Source organism: Wolffia australiana, chromosome 18, assembly GCF_029677425.1.
Source record: "Wolffia australiana isolate 7733 chromosome 18, ASM2967742v1".
Lineage (NCBI taxonomy): Eukaryota > Viridiplantae > Streptophyta > Magnoliopsida > Alismatales > Araceae > Wolffia > Wolffia australiana.
The window spans coordinates 7,043,753-7,058,154 of record NC_135852.1 but is presented as its reverse complement, the minus strand read 5'-3'; the positions used below and the strand labels follow the sequence as shown (position 1 = coordinate 7,058,154).

Sequence of the window (14,402 nt, the reverse complement as noted above, 5' to 3'; positions counted from 1 at the left end):
TCCCGTTCTCTCCCTCTCCCTCCCCCTCTCCCTATTCATCTTTGTTCACACACGTCCTCTCCATCTCCCTCTCCCTCTCCCTCTTATTCTCCAATGCTCTGTCTATACAAGTGGTCGCTCGGTTATCCAAACTCTTACTCTCTCCGTATGGTTTCCGTTGGCACCCGGCAGTATCACTGTTCTGGCGCGGATTCGGCTGAGCATAGGGAGCATTTCTGAAGTCCTATGGAATTCAGGTTGCTTAGTTTTTGGTAAGTTTTTCTTCTTGAATTTGATTTCGGTTCGTGCTGATTTGGCTTGGTTTTTCCAAATAATTTCATCTTCTCTATGTGGATTTCACTCTCTCTCTATGTCCGCATAAATTTTTGGTTGTATTGATCATCGCTTAATAAGATATATTCATCTGAAAACGATATTCTGTCACAAAAAATGATGGAAGTAAGTTATATGTTCTTGATTCTATTATACTGTTGTTCTGAAGTCATTCAGCACTGATGTCTTCGTCGTATTACGAAGGAATGGTTGGCATACCCTTGATTAAAATTTTAATACCACGGTATTCATGTTTGATCCATGAAGCAGAGTTCTCTCGGATAAACTGAGGTATTTGTGTTGTTATGCATAAAATTGGATAAGCTAATATTTGGAAACGTTTCTGCTGATTTCTCTCTATCTTTGTCTCCCAATTGATTTATCTATCTTTCTCGTCATTTAGGATGAACTTGTAATTTAAGATGCCTAGAACACCTCGATCGCATACTTCTGCTTCCTTCGAGAGCTCTGCATCGACAGAGGGGAGTGTTGGCCACAGCAAAAAGAAGAGAAAGAGAAAGCAAGCACGCGCTGCACGAATACAGTTCGCATAGGTGGCGCCTAGGGTTTTCACGTGCATTTTATGTGCGACTCGTACTAAGGGTCGTGCAGTGACAGTAGAGCAGAACAAGTATAATTGTAGTACGGTCCTATGACGACATTTGTAAAATGTGCACCGTAAACAGTATAACGAATTGAAGGTTCAAGAAGGGAGCTGTTCTAACCAACCGCTAGTGGTGAAAATCTTTGACTGACAAAGTACAGAAAAATTGTACTTTATTGGTCACATGTCAGAGACGACAAAAGAAGAGCTTGTACGCTTCATTCGTCAGTCAGCCGCACCATGAAATATTGTATGTAAAAAATACTTCATAAGACTAGTGCAATACATCGCACAAAAGGAGATTGATTTCATCGACAAGGGCTGTGAAGGAAAAAACTTTCAAGCTTTACATTGAGTTAAAGATCGGTATTCGCAAGTGATTGGAGAGTGTCGTTAAAGTGGCCATTACTCTAGATTGTTGGACTTCTGCCAATCAAATCTCATTTATAGGACTCACCTTTCATTGGATAGATACAGAATGGAGAGTGTGTGAATGTGTCCTCACTATACGTCCGTTGGAGGGCTCGCATAGTGGGGAGTGCTTGAGCAAGATTGTGTTAGAGATTCTGGCCGATTTTAAGTTGAGCACATTTTTCATATTTGCATGAAATTTGCATTTTATATATTCCTACTCTCTTGCTTTCTTTATTGAATACTGATTAATTTTACCCCCATAATAGGTCAGCTTTCTTACCCCATGTTAGCATTGGTTGCGAAGGAATTCCTAGATGTGCAAGCGACGAGTGCGGCATGTGAGCGTCTATTCTCGGAAGGTCGTCGTGTAATCAACTACAAGCAATCGCGGCTCATGGCAGAGAGCGTTGAAGTCCTAATGATGTTTAAGTCATGGTACATCAACGATGACTTGAGAGCAGATGAGGACGAAGACGGTGATAAAGATGATGGGCCATTTGACATTCATGTCAACGTACCCTAGAACTGCAACATGAGTGTTTCTGTCTCAGGAAATTCCCTCTATCAGAAAGTATGCCATTTTATTCATCTATGTACATCAATAATTTGATGTCTATTGCTGTTCGAACTGAGAATTCATCTCTCCCATTTTCTTCACTCATGTTGTTTCTGCTTGATCTCTCTCTCTCTATATATTTCTTTGTTTCCATATCCTCATTTATTAGTCTTTTAAATGCTCCTCGATAGTTATGTTTGTCTATTAAGGTTTGGTCCTCTCTCTTTTACTCTCCCCATTGGTTTTAAACACAATTCTTTCTAAACATTTTTTGAGCGACTTGGAACATCATTCATCACCAAAATATTATGACATCTCCCACAAAATACAGGTACATCCGCAGCCACGCGGAGGCAATGGAGGGCGCAGGAGCCAGAAATAGGTGCGCACCACAGAGGAGTGTGCGACTTCTCTGACGAAGACTGCAAAAGCAACCCCAAGACCCGAGAGTTATTGCCATCAACTAAAACTCCGAACCAGATTGGTGATGACATCAATACACACACAAACAATACAGATGGAGGCAACACAGAGTAATTTTGCCTAGTTCAAGACATATTTATTGGGATAAGTACCAAGCGCATCATTACAGAAAATCTAGCTATCCCGTCAAAAGACTTCATCCCTATAACACATGGAGGAGAAGTGGTGAGTACTCAATGGGATGACAACACATTTTGGAAGCGTCACAATTTCACTCCAGCGATGATTGATGTTGTCCAGAAAAATGTCAGTTGTATCGCCTCCCAGCTCCTTTGATGTTTATGAAACTAATTTGGCAAAACATCTTTTATGTTTTCAAAATGCAATTGGACTTTTCCATCTATAAATGTATGTATTAAAATTTACAGAATGTTGAATTGTTAGGTATATATGACTGTTTACATACACATTACGTATATATTTGTTCATCCATAGTTGAACTCATAAAAGTTTTGCACTCATTAACTCATTAGGTCTATAGTACTAATTGTTTTTTGGCATGGACTCATTAATTTTGTCATTTAAACTTCTAGTGAGTAATGCCAAGCTTAAAAGTGAACAACTTTAAGCTCATAAATTTAAACTTAAAAATGCCAAGTTTAATTTTGTCAATTAAACCATTGTGCTATATTTGCAAATACCAGAGTTGTGTAAATAGTACTTTTCTGCACGACCTACTCTACATAGAAATAAATTAGTATGGCCGTTTCTTTATCGTTTTAGTCATTTTTAATTAAAATGTTCAAATTATATTTTTAATTAAATTATCTCTTATTTAAAAATTTATAATACATTTCCTACTAAAATCTATATTCATCTTATAATAATATTAATTAAAATTTGTCATCGCACTTATCATCTTTTGGAATTTGCCAACATCTTAGTAAACTATTTCATCATGATAACAAACACACCCTAATAAACTCTCCATAAAAATTTGTATCCCCCTCTTTCATATAATAGTATAATATATAAATAACTTAGAATATTTTTAGTTAATTATACTTTGCTTAATGCAGAACAATTTTTTTCCAATTCTGTGAAATTTTATGCAATTTATGAGCAATTATATGCAATTTTTGCACTTTATGTGCGAATTTTGTTCGTTTTGTGCGAATTTGTTCGTTTGTGTAGATTTGTTTGGTTGTGCAAATTTGTTCGGTTTGTGCGAATTTGTTTGTTTGTGCGAATTTTTTCGGTTTGTGCGAATTGTTTGGATTGTGCGAATTTGTGAGAATTGTGCGAATTTGCGGGAATTGTGCGAATTTGTGCGAATTGTTAGAACATTTGTTCTAATTTTCACACATAAAAAGAACAGCACAACGAACACACCCTTGTGCGGTTCATTTGTGTGAATTTTTTGTTCATTTTAAACGAACAAAACAGAACCACCGTGTCTAGTGCAACGTGATAATGCAAAGGGTTGAGGTCTCGATGTTGTCTTGTAAGTCTAGCTAGCAGTGCAGGCAGGAGTTCAGCTTGTTTGTGCGCAGATGTAGTAAGATGGATATGTGTGTTCAATAGTGTTAGCCCCAAAAGTACGCGACATTTCTTATTTTGAGGCCTGTGTGCTTATTGTGAGGACATGTCTGTGTACTTGGATTCAGAATCAGGGACCGAATCCTTAAGCGTGAACACCACATGCATTTTAGGCGGTGACACCTGAACCTGATCTTTAAAGCCAATGCCCTTAGGTGCTCGAGCTTATCAGTGTGCAAGCACGACAGATCAAGGCAGGCTGTCTAGAGCACGCGCACGTGGCCGCCAAGCGCCGTGCGCACCTAGCGCACATGCCGCATGCGCTGCGTGTGTGGGGCATGTGACATCCCGCCAAGAGACTAAGGCATTGACGCATAGAGAGTGTCGAGGGGGGCGCACGGCGCCCATACGGATAATGTTGGGCACACAACACCCAGTTCAAGGCGCTAGGCGCGGCTGCACCTATGCAGACTGAGTGCGATGGTGTCAGTGCGGGTGCGATGGGTCAAGGCTTGGACAGATTGGCGGGTGTGCCAAGTGCCAGGACCCACGGGGATGGGGGCGCTCGACCCGGGGGCATGTGTGTTGTGGCGGTGCTGGTGGACGCATGCACAAAGCTGTGGACCTCAAGGCATAGGAGTGCCTCTACCTAGACAAGTGGCGCCTCGTTTCGTAGTAGCTATTATGATGTAATTGGTTCTGATATAATGCAATGACCCAATTCATGTATTAGCCTTGTCCCTACGCTCTCTTTCAACCTTCAACTATTCTAAAGCTATCACTAGAGACTTCTGGTGCAAAAGCAAAGGCTGCTCAACGTCTATGTTCAAGCGTTGAGGCCGGCACGTGTTTGGTCGGAGTGTTGTTCCTAGCTCGAGATCTAACCGCGTGACAATTAATGATAGGTCTGTTATAGTTGTTGGGGACGTTGAAAGATTTGGTCTAGCAAAGCTCTAGGTCCACAACGATCCAATAGGTTTCTTCAAATGTAGTTGCCTTGTGAAGTAAGTAATTTGGTTTCTAGATAGAGAGCAAGACCTATCCTGAATACGGAAATGATGACACAAGGGTCCTCTTTGATCTTACATATGATGTAATACTCCAACAATTGTATGATGTATTCTCAAACATGTTATTTGCCCGAGTCATAATTCTTGCCACTGGTCTAAAAGGCTGTCTGAGTATGCACTCGGCACATACTTCTCTCAAAATTTATCTTTCATCTCAGCCGAAGTATCTCTCGGATCATTTCATCGTTTCAGAATTCAAAATGCTAGACTCTCCCAAAATATCTAAGCTTAACCTTCTAGCTTCATCTCAACAAACTGAACTTTCTGCCAATCTAACATGTTGGACCGCTGGAAATCGCTATTGACTGTACTCACCCAATCAAGGTAATCCGTAGGGACATCAACCTTAAACACTCTTTTTGAATGCGTTGCCGTCAATTGTCGTGGATTAGGCGTTTCCAATATTGGAATCGCAGTCTGACTTCGGGGCAGGTCGAAGTGACCTGATACTCTAGACTCGTGTCGGACATAAGCCATTGATGACTGAGCATGAAGGCGAGAGGTCAATGGTGGGGGCGGCGGTGGTTGATCATTGGTGACGAAGAAGCAGTAACGAATATTCCTATGCTATTTCATGCGATAATTTTAATTGGTAAATTTTTTAAATTATTCTTATGTTATTTTAATTATTTACTTGCATCTAATACAAAGTTCGGACGACGTCCAGCAAGATAGAGGAAACCAGTACAGCAACAAACTACATACAAGAAGCCATCTTCTTCTTCATGCAACGGGTCAAAGATCAGGCCGCGCAGGCGCTGCAACGACAGCCGCTGCCGCAAGCGCAGTCGGCCCGGCCGACGGCAGGCGAAGCGGTCGATCGGCCGCACTGGCACGGATTACAGCCGCAGTGCTCGCCACACGAGCACAACGCGTGCTGGCCGCCGGTCACGTCGGCCCCTGCGGCGCACCTGCAGAAGAAAAAAGAAAAGAAAAAGAATAGAAGAAAGAAAGAGAAGAATGAGAAGAAGCAGTAAGAAGAAGACGAAGACAAATAATAAGAAGAAAGAAACAAAGAGAGTAAGAAGAAGAAGCAGAAGACGAGGAAACAAAAAAAGGAAGAGAAGCAGGAAGAAGAAGACGAAGACGAAGACGAATAATAAGAAGAAAGAACCAAAGAAAGTAAGAAGAAGAAGAAGAAGAAGAAGAAGAAGAAATAAAAGAAGAAGAAGAAGAAACAAAAGAGAAGCAGGAAGAAGAAGAAGAAGAAGAAATAAAAGAAGAAGAAATAAAAGAAGAAGAAGAAGAAACAAAGAAAGGAAGAGAAGCAGGAAGAAGAAGAAGAAGAAGAAACAAAGAAAGGAAGAGAAGAAGAAGAAGAAACAAAGAAAGGAAGAGAAGCAGGAAGAAGAAGAAGAAGAAGAAACAAAGAAAGGAAGAGAAGCAACGAACTGACGGACGGACGGACGGACGGAACGGGCGAACGAAGAGAATAATAATAATAGTAATAGTAATAATAATAATAATAATACTAAGAAGAAGAAGAAGAAGATGCAGGAAGAGGAAGAAGAAGAAGAGGAAGAGGAAGAAGTAGAAGAAGAAGAAGAAGAAGAATAAGAAGAGGAGGTGAGAGTATAGCCGAATCCAATAAAACAATCGGATCGAATGTTCTAGATAAAACCACTTATGGGTCGGACCGGCGGAGATTATCAAAGACGATCAATTTCAGACGACGAAGAAGAGACGAACGAAGAGCTTCAACAGGAAACCGCACGTGCGGGGATAGTCTAGACTGAAACCTGCAGGCATCGCCGCCTGGGCAAGGAATTGGGCAGCCGCACGTGCTACCGCAGCCTCGCTTCGCTCTCACCTCTGCCATCGCTTCCTTGCTCGCTGCTTCTGATCTCAAGATCATCCTTCCTTATCCTTGTGTTTTTACATGTGAAGAGCACTTTGCATGGAGAGATCACAACGTGCCGCGTGGTGGACAGGTGGAAAGACTTCCTCTCATCCCAAGATTTACTATCAGGCTTTAAACTATTTTCCTTCATTCCGTCCGTTTTTATTTTTACTGCTGGTTACGAATATAAGATAGATAAGAATATATAAATCTTTGTGAATTGACCTGGATGATATGGAACTTTTTACTTTAAGAGATGTGAGATTTCTTCGGTGTACCAAAATGTTGTCAAGAAATCACACATCTGGCAACCAATTTTGGATTCGGAGGGAAGGTAGTCTCGTCATCCAAAAATGTTTATTTCAATTTTTAGATAAGTATAATTCTTCATTTGATTAACATGTCACATGTGCATGAACTATTTCATTCCGAACGTTTCAATATATGTACCTAACTAATTCGGCAGTGTCTTCTACACTAAGTATTTACAAGCAACCAAATCTTCAAGAATCTAATTTTGCTCTTCTTGTTGTCACGTCAGTAGAATTTCCGCTCATAGAAAGCTGTGCAAGAACACATCTTACCATTTAATGGCGATACTGTGCTTAAAATATTATGAAAATGTTTGATTAGAGCCCAAAGTGCTGCTTTAGCTCTGTAATTTTATGCTTTCGTCTTTAAATACCAAGTTGTGTACCATAAACTCTACTGATATTCAAACAAAACTGTTATGATTTTATTGTAGGACATAGTTTTCTTTCTTTGACATTAAGATCGACAACCAATTCTGATGTTTTTGGTTTCTAGAGGTGGAACGGATTATAAAGTTTTCAAATGATGGATCATTCTTCATTCCCCTTGAGCCACCAGCACCTTGATTTGATTTTCATCTTCCATTGGTTTCACCCTTTCAACTTCTCTCGAGTTGTTAATTTTTGCAAGAAACCAAACAACAACGCAAATTCTTTCAAAATCTATCTCAAATTAATTTTCTTCCATTTCCATTTTAGATTCCTGAAATTATTAATTTCCGTTTATCATAATCAAAATTTTCAATGCCGAGGTACTACTTTGTTGTATTAATAGTTTGATTTATAGTTTTAGACACACCAATATTTCTCCCTCTCAATATTAGGTCTTTATCACTCAACTTCGGTGCTTCCAGTATAAATCGATCTCAATCAAATATACTGTCTTAGTGGATTCTTTTTCAATCGACAAACGTGCATCAGATTTATTTTAAAATATATATCCATCTCTCGTTTGATTAATTCAGTAAATGTGAATCCGAGTTTGTGCCTATTTTACTACATTTTAATTGTCTCAGAAAATTTCTCAATTTAATATAATTTATATTTTTACCAGAGTCTGCTATAAAAAACTATCGAAGGAAAATTTCTATATTTTTCTGTCCTAACTTTTACCTTCCCCAATTCTCGTTTTGCTTATGCCAATCTTTATTTGGTACAAATTTCTTGATCTTCTTTGAGTATCCTCGTCGGATTAAAATTAATCTAATATAGATTCACCTTGCTCTTTTTTGTTTTCCAATTTAGGTTCAACTATTACATTCAATCTAACAGTATCACCTCAGATGCTTATTTTCAATTATTCGGTCGGGTACACGTGATTATATTTTCTTCCTTTCAGATTCAGTAGGTATGTCTGGAAATATATATGATTTAATTTTATTGAGGTTATTCATTTCGTTTTTAATATGATATTGATATTAAGATATGGAACAATGATATTAATAGATTCACATATTAGAGCTGATTGCAAATTGTATTGGAGAACTTTTTGTTAACCATAATTATTTTCCACTAACCCCTTTGAAAAAAATCAAATAGCAATATTGATCAACACAAATCATTGGAAGCCATGGTGGTAGAGATGAGGTGCTTGTAGCTCTAAGAAGTTTTACTGTAATTTTAGTTTGAGTCTTCATTTACTTTGTCCCCATAATCATAGGGGTGTGGTCATAGTTCAAAAAAAATTATGCGGCCAATTATTAATATTACAGATATATCAAGCAAGAGTAACCAGGAGAGAAATGGTAATATCCCAAATCATATGAAATTTTAATTTTTCTATTTACATATGCCCTCCTTCCTCTGTGTATGATTAGATTTGTACTGATTTAGATAAGTCAGGTATATATGTTGGATGAATTGAATCATGAAAATAAACAAATTATTTTATAATATAACTAAGAGTGATCTTAGTTTTTTCCTTAGAATACTCATCTTAAAATAAAATACCATAAAAGTGTATATTTGAAACCTCTATATAAATTATAATTTACCCTGATTAGGATAATTAACTATTGAAATTAAATAATATTAATAACATTAAATGAAAGTCATACGTTGTAAAAGTTAGGGATTATGTTTCTGATTCAGTCTTATGATGCGGAATGCAAATACGAAATAACCATCTCGTAAGTAATTCATTAATACAAATCATTATAATTCATATTTGATGAATTCTTGTGAGTTCATAATATTGCAATTGCATATCTTTAAACACTATATCTCAAGCACTCCTGTCTATGCGATATTGTAAAATGATATTGAAAGGTATGGATCCAATGACTAATTAATTCCCTGATATCGACTAGTTAAATAAATGTCATGGCTGCGTAAAGGGTCATGATACCTGAGATGGAGGATAGTGTTTTGTCTATGACCTATGAGTACCTAATCACAGGATTCAAATAGTAGTAAATCTGTAGCTAATACTTAGACGCAACATATTGTTTGATAAATGAGAAACTGGGGATACTTTTTTTCATTTGAGGCTTCTGATTTATAGAACAATATTTATGATTTCCTTACAAGCATAGGGAAAGCAAGGGTCAAACCCTTTCTCATTTTGTATGTTTTATAAGCAATGATCAATACCTTAAAGTTAACTTTAGATATTATTTTAATAAGGACCGAACCTTTCTCATTTTTTATGTTTTATAAGTTGATAAAGGTAAATACATACTAAGAGAATACGATGTATGATTGTCACACCATTTGAAGTATTTCCTAGTGTCAACTTCAAATTGTTCTTCCCTCAAAAAGTTAACTTTAATTATTATCTCCATGATTCAACTTGCCAAGAGCTATCTAAATGAGGTATTGCATATAGTTCCTTGACTAGTGACCTTTGAGACCAAAATAAGAAACAATAATTTTGAAAGTATAATTTCTATGGAGATACTGTACCATGCTTTATTATCTTTTCGTTGTAAAGGACATGCAACATCTTTGGAATTTTCCTTTTAAAACAATGTTTAAAATTCTTGAGCAAGCTAAAGCAGTTTAAACAGGTTGCTCCAAATTTTGTCGCAGCTATGATTAATGATGAACTATGAATATGAATTATTAAGGGATTTGAATGCCGAGCTCAGTGCTAATTTAAAGGAGAACCATTCTTAAGGCAGATGCCATATGTCAATCCATTCAATTATCTTACTACACCATCATATGTTAAGGTCCCTACGCTACGAGAACCTTTAATATATCTTTTGATATTTTACATACATACATCGTCTTCAAGTGATCAAATAAATCTATCATATGGTCTCTCATGGCGTTAGGTTAAATGTCTTCATACTACCTCAGTATCTAATAGCTCATTGTTGGTGTAGACCATTGAACCATGTCGGGGTCCCTCTTTTGCTTCTAAATCTTTACTCATATCCCTTCATCGGCATTGAATGTCAGCTCAACACGAGCATCATTCCCAAGTGCGTTCCAATGGCACATAGTTGTATACAACAATAAAGTTCTTGCGCACGCCATAAAGTTTAGATTTGTGAAACAATCTGTATTTAATATGTCATATTTATGGTTTATTTGAAGATATCTTAGTAAAATATTAGGCCCATAGAAAGTTGTGCCTGGAAGTTTTATTACTCACATAAACTATAACTCAAGTTGATCACATTTTTCTAAAAGAAAATATTCCTATAACTAGATATTCTCAAATTTCAGTGTGTCATCATATTTTTTGGAACATACAGATTTTACAAAGTATGTTAAGAATAACATCATTTTTGAACGAGATCCTTAAAACCAATAAGATCATCAGTTTCATCATACAAATGTGATTTATGATGACTTCCATAATCAATTATAAGGGTTTTTATCTGTACATTCAAATTATGAACAATATTTCTACTATGGTTGCCACTAAGAAGCAGGTGGGAATGAAGAGATATGAAGAAATATGGATGGAAACAAGAAAAAACAGACATAAATATTGGGTTAATGAATCAAAACTAAATGGGAGGAGGATAGAGGAGTGTAGTCATGACTTTAGATTAATATTGACTATATATGGTCATCAGATGGTCTATTTCAGAGACTGTTTAAATATGTCAAGGCGAAGGTAAGATCACAACCACAAAACTTACACTAGGCTTCCATGTTTTCTCTATGCCAAATAACTTTTATTTTTATTCCAAGATATGTGGAGCCCATATTGCAGTCTCTTTCTGGTCAACCTGACCTATTGATAAATAAAATATTATCTTCGGAACCAACATAATGTTATAACTTACTAGAACTTGTGCAATTCACTAATATCAAAGCCGTAGCCTAAAGTGAGTGATATGACCTAATTTACAGTGAGAATAAACAGAACTATTTTCAGGAAAATATGATGCTACATGAACCAGTATTAATATTGATAAACATGCCTAAAACGTCAACTACTAATCTACCCCGAATATAGTTATTAAAATTTAAGTATATGTTTTAACTTAACATCAGTATTAGCACATTTTCCATTGAAGTAATAATAGATCGTGAATATAATACAGTTTAATGCTTTCGTTAGTATGTTTTCCGAGCCCGGACTGCCGACCGTTGAGATACCAACTATAATTTTGAAAAAAATTAATTTATTTCTGGCCCACTCTAATTTTGGGTATAAAAAAATCCCGCCATAAAAATTTACATCGTCCGAAACTCGTCTAAACTGTTGGTTGGGTTTAAATACATTCTAATCGAATGAGTCAATTTAAAAATTCTTACCTGTTTATATTCAGAATTAAAACATTAAAGAGTTTTTAATAATTGATTCCTAGTTTAATTACTCGCTAAAAAAACTTAATTATTTAAATGACCGTCTTCGTGGGCTTAATGGGCCGATCCAACCAGGAGTAAAACTCGGCGGTTTAACTAGTAAGGATTTAAGTTTTGCCCGAAAGAGGAAACTTTGAGCGGTCTTGTTTGGCAGGGGCGAACTGCGAGGCGGAAGGTTCTACTGTAATCTCCGTTCTGATCGGTGTAAAGAGAAGGTGTTGCTATTTTAGCTTTCGTTCCGGTGCGGTAATTGCTGTTCTTCAATCGCGCGGTTAACTTTCTTCGTTTAAAGTTTTTTTTTTATTTTTAATATTGCGTCTTTGTTACCGGGATTTTTTTGATTGAGTGGTGTATCCTTGAGGATTTTTGAACTCAGTCGTCTCATTCTCTGTCTTGTTTTCTTCTTCAGGATATGGCGTCGAGTTTGAATTCGTTGGTTGTTACCCGTGTTGACCGCCGGTTGTAGTTTCCTGCTGTCGCTGTTGAGGGAGGCCGGCCATGTTCGAGGGATTCGTCAGCCAGGTTCTGGCTGGGTATCTCGGGCGTTTTGTTAAAGGTATCGAGAAGGACCAGCTGAAGATTGGGATTTGGAATGGTATGTCGGCCTTTTTGTTCTTAAATTTTTGTTCAGTTTCGTCATCTTTTTTACGAAATTGGATCTCTTACCTCTGACGGGAAAAAGAATTGAACAAGTTTTTCGACATGTTAAATTTCATGCTACTCTAATTTTGAGCATTTGACGAAATATGAACTTAGTTTTCAAGTCTGTATCCTTATTTAGTCCTTGTATTTGTACGAACCCATAGGAGCACCGTTACAGTAATTAACTTTGATAAACTATAACTTACGCCGCCCTCAAGCTAGATCATACAGCTTTGTTCCAAGCTTGTCTCACAGACTTAAATTAAGACGCTGAACTTTAGAACATTGAACGATAGGGACTCTCAATGGCAGCTGATGAGGATAAGGCTGCAGAGATGTGGAAAACACAAGCAATTAGCGAGTCGATGTGAGCTGCGGAATTGGCTGATGACAAATCATTAAAAGACTTGCGTGCACAAAACAAGAAGGAAGACGGCAATGGTGACAATGGTGCTGGATTGCATTTTTATGAGAAATCATCAAACAGGTGGCGGACAGGTGCCCAAGGAAGTTGGCAGTGGTGTACGAATTTGCTACTTCGAGGCTTTTATTTATCTAAAACCTAATGAGCACTATTGCAACAATGCACCTAGGATAATGACCTACATATTCATGCCATTTCTGCTTCCATGATATTTAATCAAGACATTTTCATGACTTTTTCCGTATGCTTATAGCAGAGACTGATTCTGTTTCGTTTGAATTCTTACAGAAGAAGTATTGTTGGACAATGTTGAACTCATTCTTGAGGCTTTTGACTATCTCCAGTTGCCTGTCTCGTTAAAGCAAGGTAAAGTCTCTGTCGTAGATCTATAGGGTTTTCTTTTTGTTGAATCTCTAGAGATGTGTACCAGATGGACGCATGTGCAGCACGATTCTATGGGTTTTCATTTAATCTATTTCCTTAAATGTCAAGGAGAAGACATGCGATAGAGGAGACACGTGGAACCCAACGAAATGGAAAATATTCAGGGATCTGATGATAATGTTGGATAACTTTTTTATGGAAATATGGATGCCTGTCAATTTGGTATCTGTTTTCGTGTGCACTATAATGGTTAGAGATCTGATAGAAAGCCGAGTAAATGCCATTTGTCACAATCGTTCACTAGGGGAGATGTAGAAAGGGAAAGGTAGTTTTGGGATCCAGATTGGATCTCTGTATTCTGGCCATTGGGAATGGTCCTTCTGATTGATCCATTTCTGCCGCGTTTCTCTGTTCAAGTTTGAAAAAGAAAAAAAATTATCTAATCATCTTTATTTTTTTAAAATATATCTAATCATCGTCACTGGGCCGTGTTATTTTTAACCATTAGCAGCTACTAATACGCACATGCCTGAACCTCCCCACCTGATAAGACTCGTTGAAGTAGTTATCAGTACGAATTGGTGCATATATTTTTTTACCAAATTTAAGTTCCCATGTTGCCACAATTTAGAGAGATTGAAAACCATGTGGGGAAGTTGGCTATTCATCCTGTTCATAAGAAGAAAAAAAAGGCATACTACTCCAATTTTAATCCAAAAATAGGATTTTAGTTAGGATATGGTTGTGCTTCTTTATTTGCACACATTTTTGCCTTTGAAAGCAGCTTTCGTTATTTGTCTCTCAAAAGGAAAGTATCCTGGGAATTTAACTAATGTGCTGTAAAAAAAAATGCCCTGTAAAATAATATTTGTGGACTGTATTATTATTTCATCCTGAACATATTAATTTTATTTTTTTTTCAGGAAAAATTGGAAAATTAAGCATCAAAATTCCTTGGAAAAAACTTGGCTGGGATCCAATCATTATTGCGCTGGAGGATGTCTTCATTTCTGCATCTTCACGTGGCAAAGATGATGTATGTTGATACAATGGATGGAATGCAACTTTTTCAAAGAGTCCAGCATGAACCAATAACTTTCTTACTGCGCCAAG

At 37.2% G+C, this 14,402-nt stretch overlaps 2 protein-coding genes across 7 annotated transcripts in view; one reads left to right on the top strand and one right to left on the bottom strand.

The window, feature by feature from the left end:
- Positions 1–5,660: 5,660 nt before the first annotated feature.
- LOC144714825 (uncharacterized) lies at positions 5,661–6,737 on the bottom strand. The gene is made up of 2 exons (XM_078589616.1): positions 6,556–6,737; positions 5,661–5,829 (listed from the first exon to the last, which is right to left on the bottom strand). Exons 1-2 carry the CDS (start codon positions 6,735–6,737, stop codon positions 5,661–5,663), a joined length of 351 nt encoding a protein of 116 aa, XP_078445742.1.
- A 5,203-nt stretch (positions 6,738–11,940) lies between these two features.
- LOC144714805 (vacuolar protein sorting-associated protein, putative (DUF1162)) overlaps positions 11,941–14,402 on the top strand; it is a 105,189-nt gene continuing 102,727 nt past the window's right edge. Inside the window, exons 1-4 of one of the 6 annotated variants that reach the window (XM_078589595.1) lie at positions 11,941–12,080; positions 12,249–12,434; positions 13,194–13,271; positions 14,213–14,325. In XM_078589595.1, the coding sequence (XP_078445721.1) occupies positions 12,338–12,434; positions 13,194–13,271; positions 14,213–14,325 (288 nt within the window). In that variant the 5' untranslated portion in view covers positions 11,941–12,080; positions 12,249–12,337. Of the gene's footprint in view, positions 12,111–12,248; positions 12,435–12,777; positions 13,004–13,193; positions 13,272–14,212; positions 14,326–14,402 lie in introns of those variants that run through there. The other 5 variants (XM_078589597.1, XM_078589596.1, XM_078589598.1 and 2 more) reach the window with 5 other exon arrangements.

Bases quoted from the DNA above. Each gene is read 5' to 3' on its own strand.
- LOC144714825 (XM_078589616.1), bottom strand. From the start codon at position 6,737: ATGGCAGAGGTGAGAGCGAAGCGAGGCTGCGGTAGCACGTGCGGCTGC. The intron at 5,830-6,555 runs GTCCGACCCATA...TTTCTTCTGCAG, and splicing joins GTCTTTGATAATCTCCGCCG to GTGCGCCGCAGGGGCCGACG.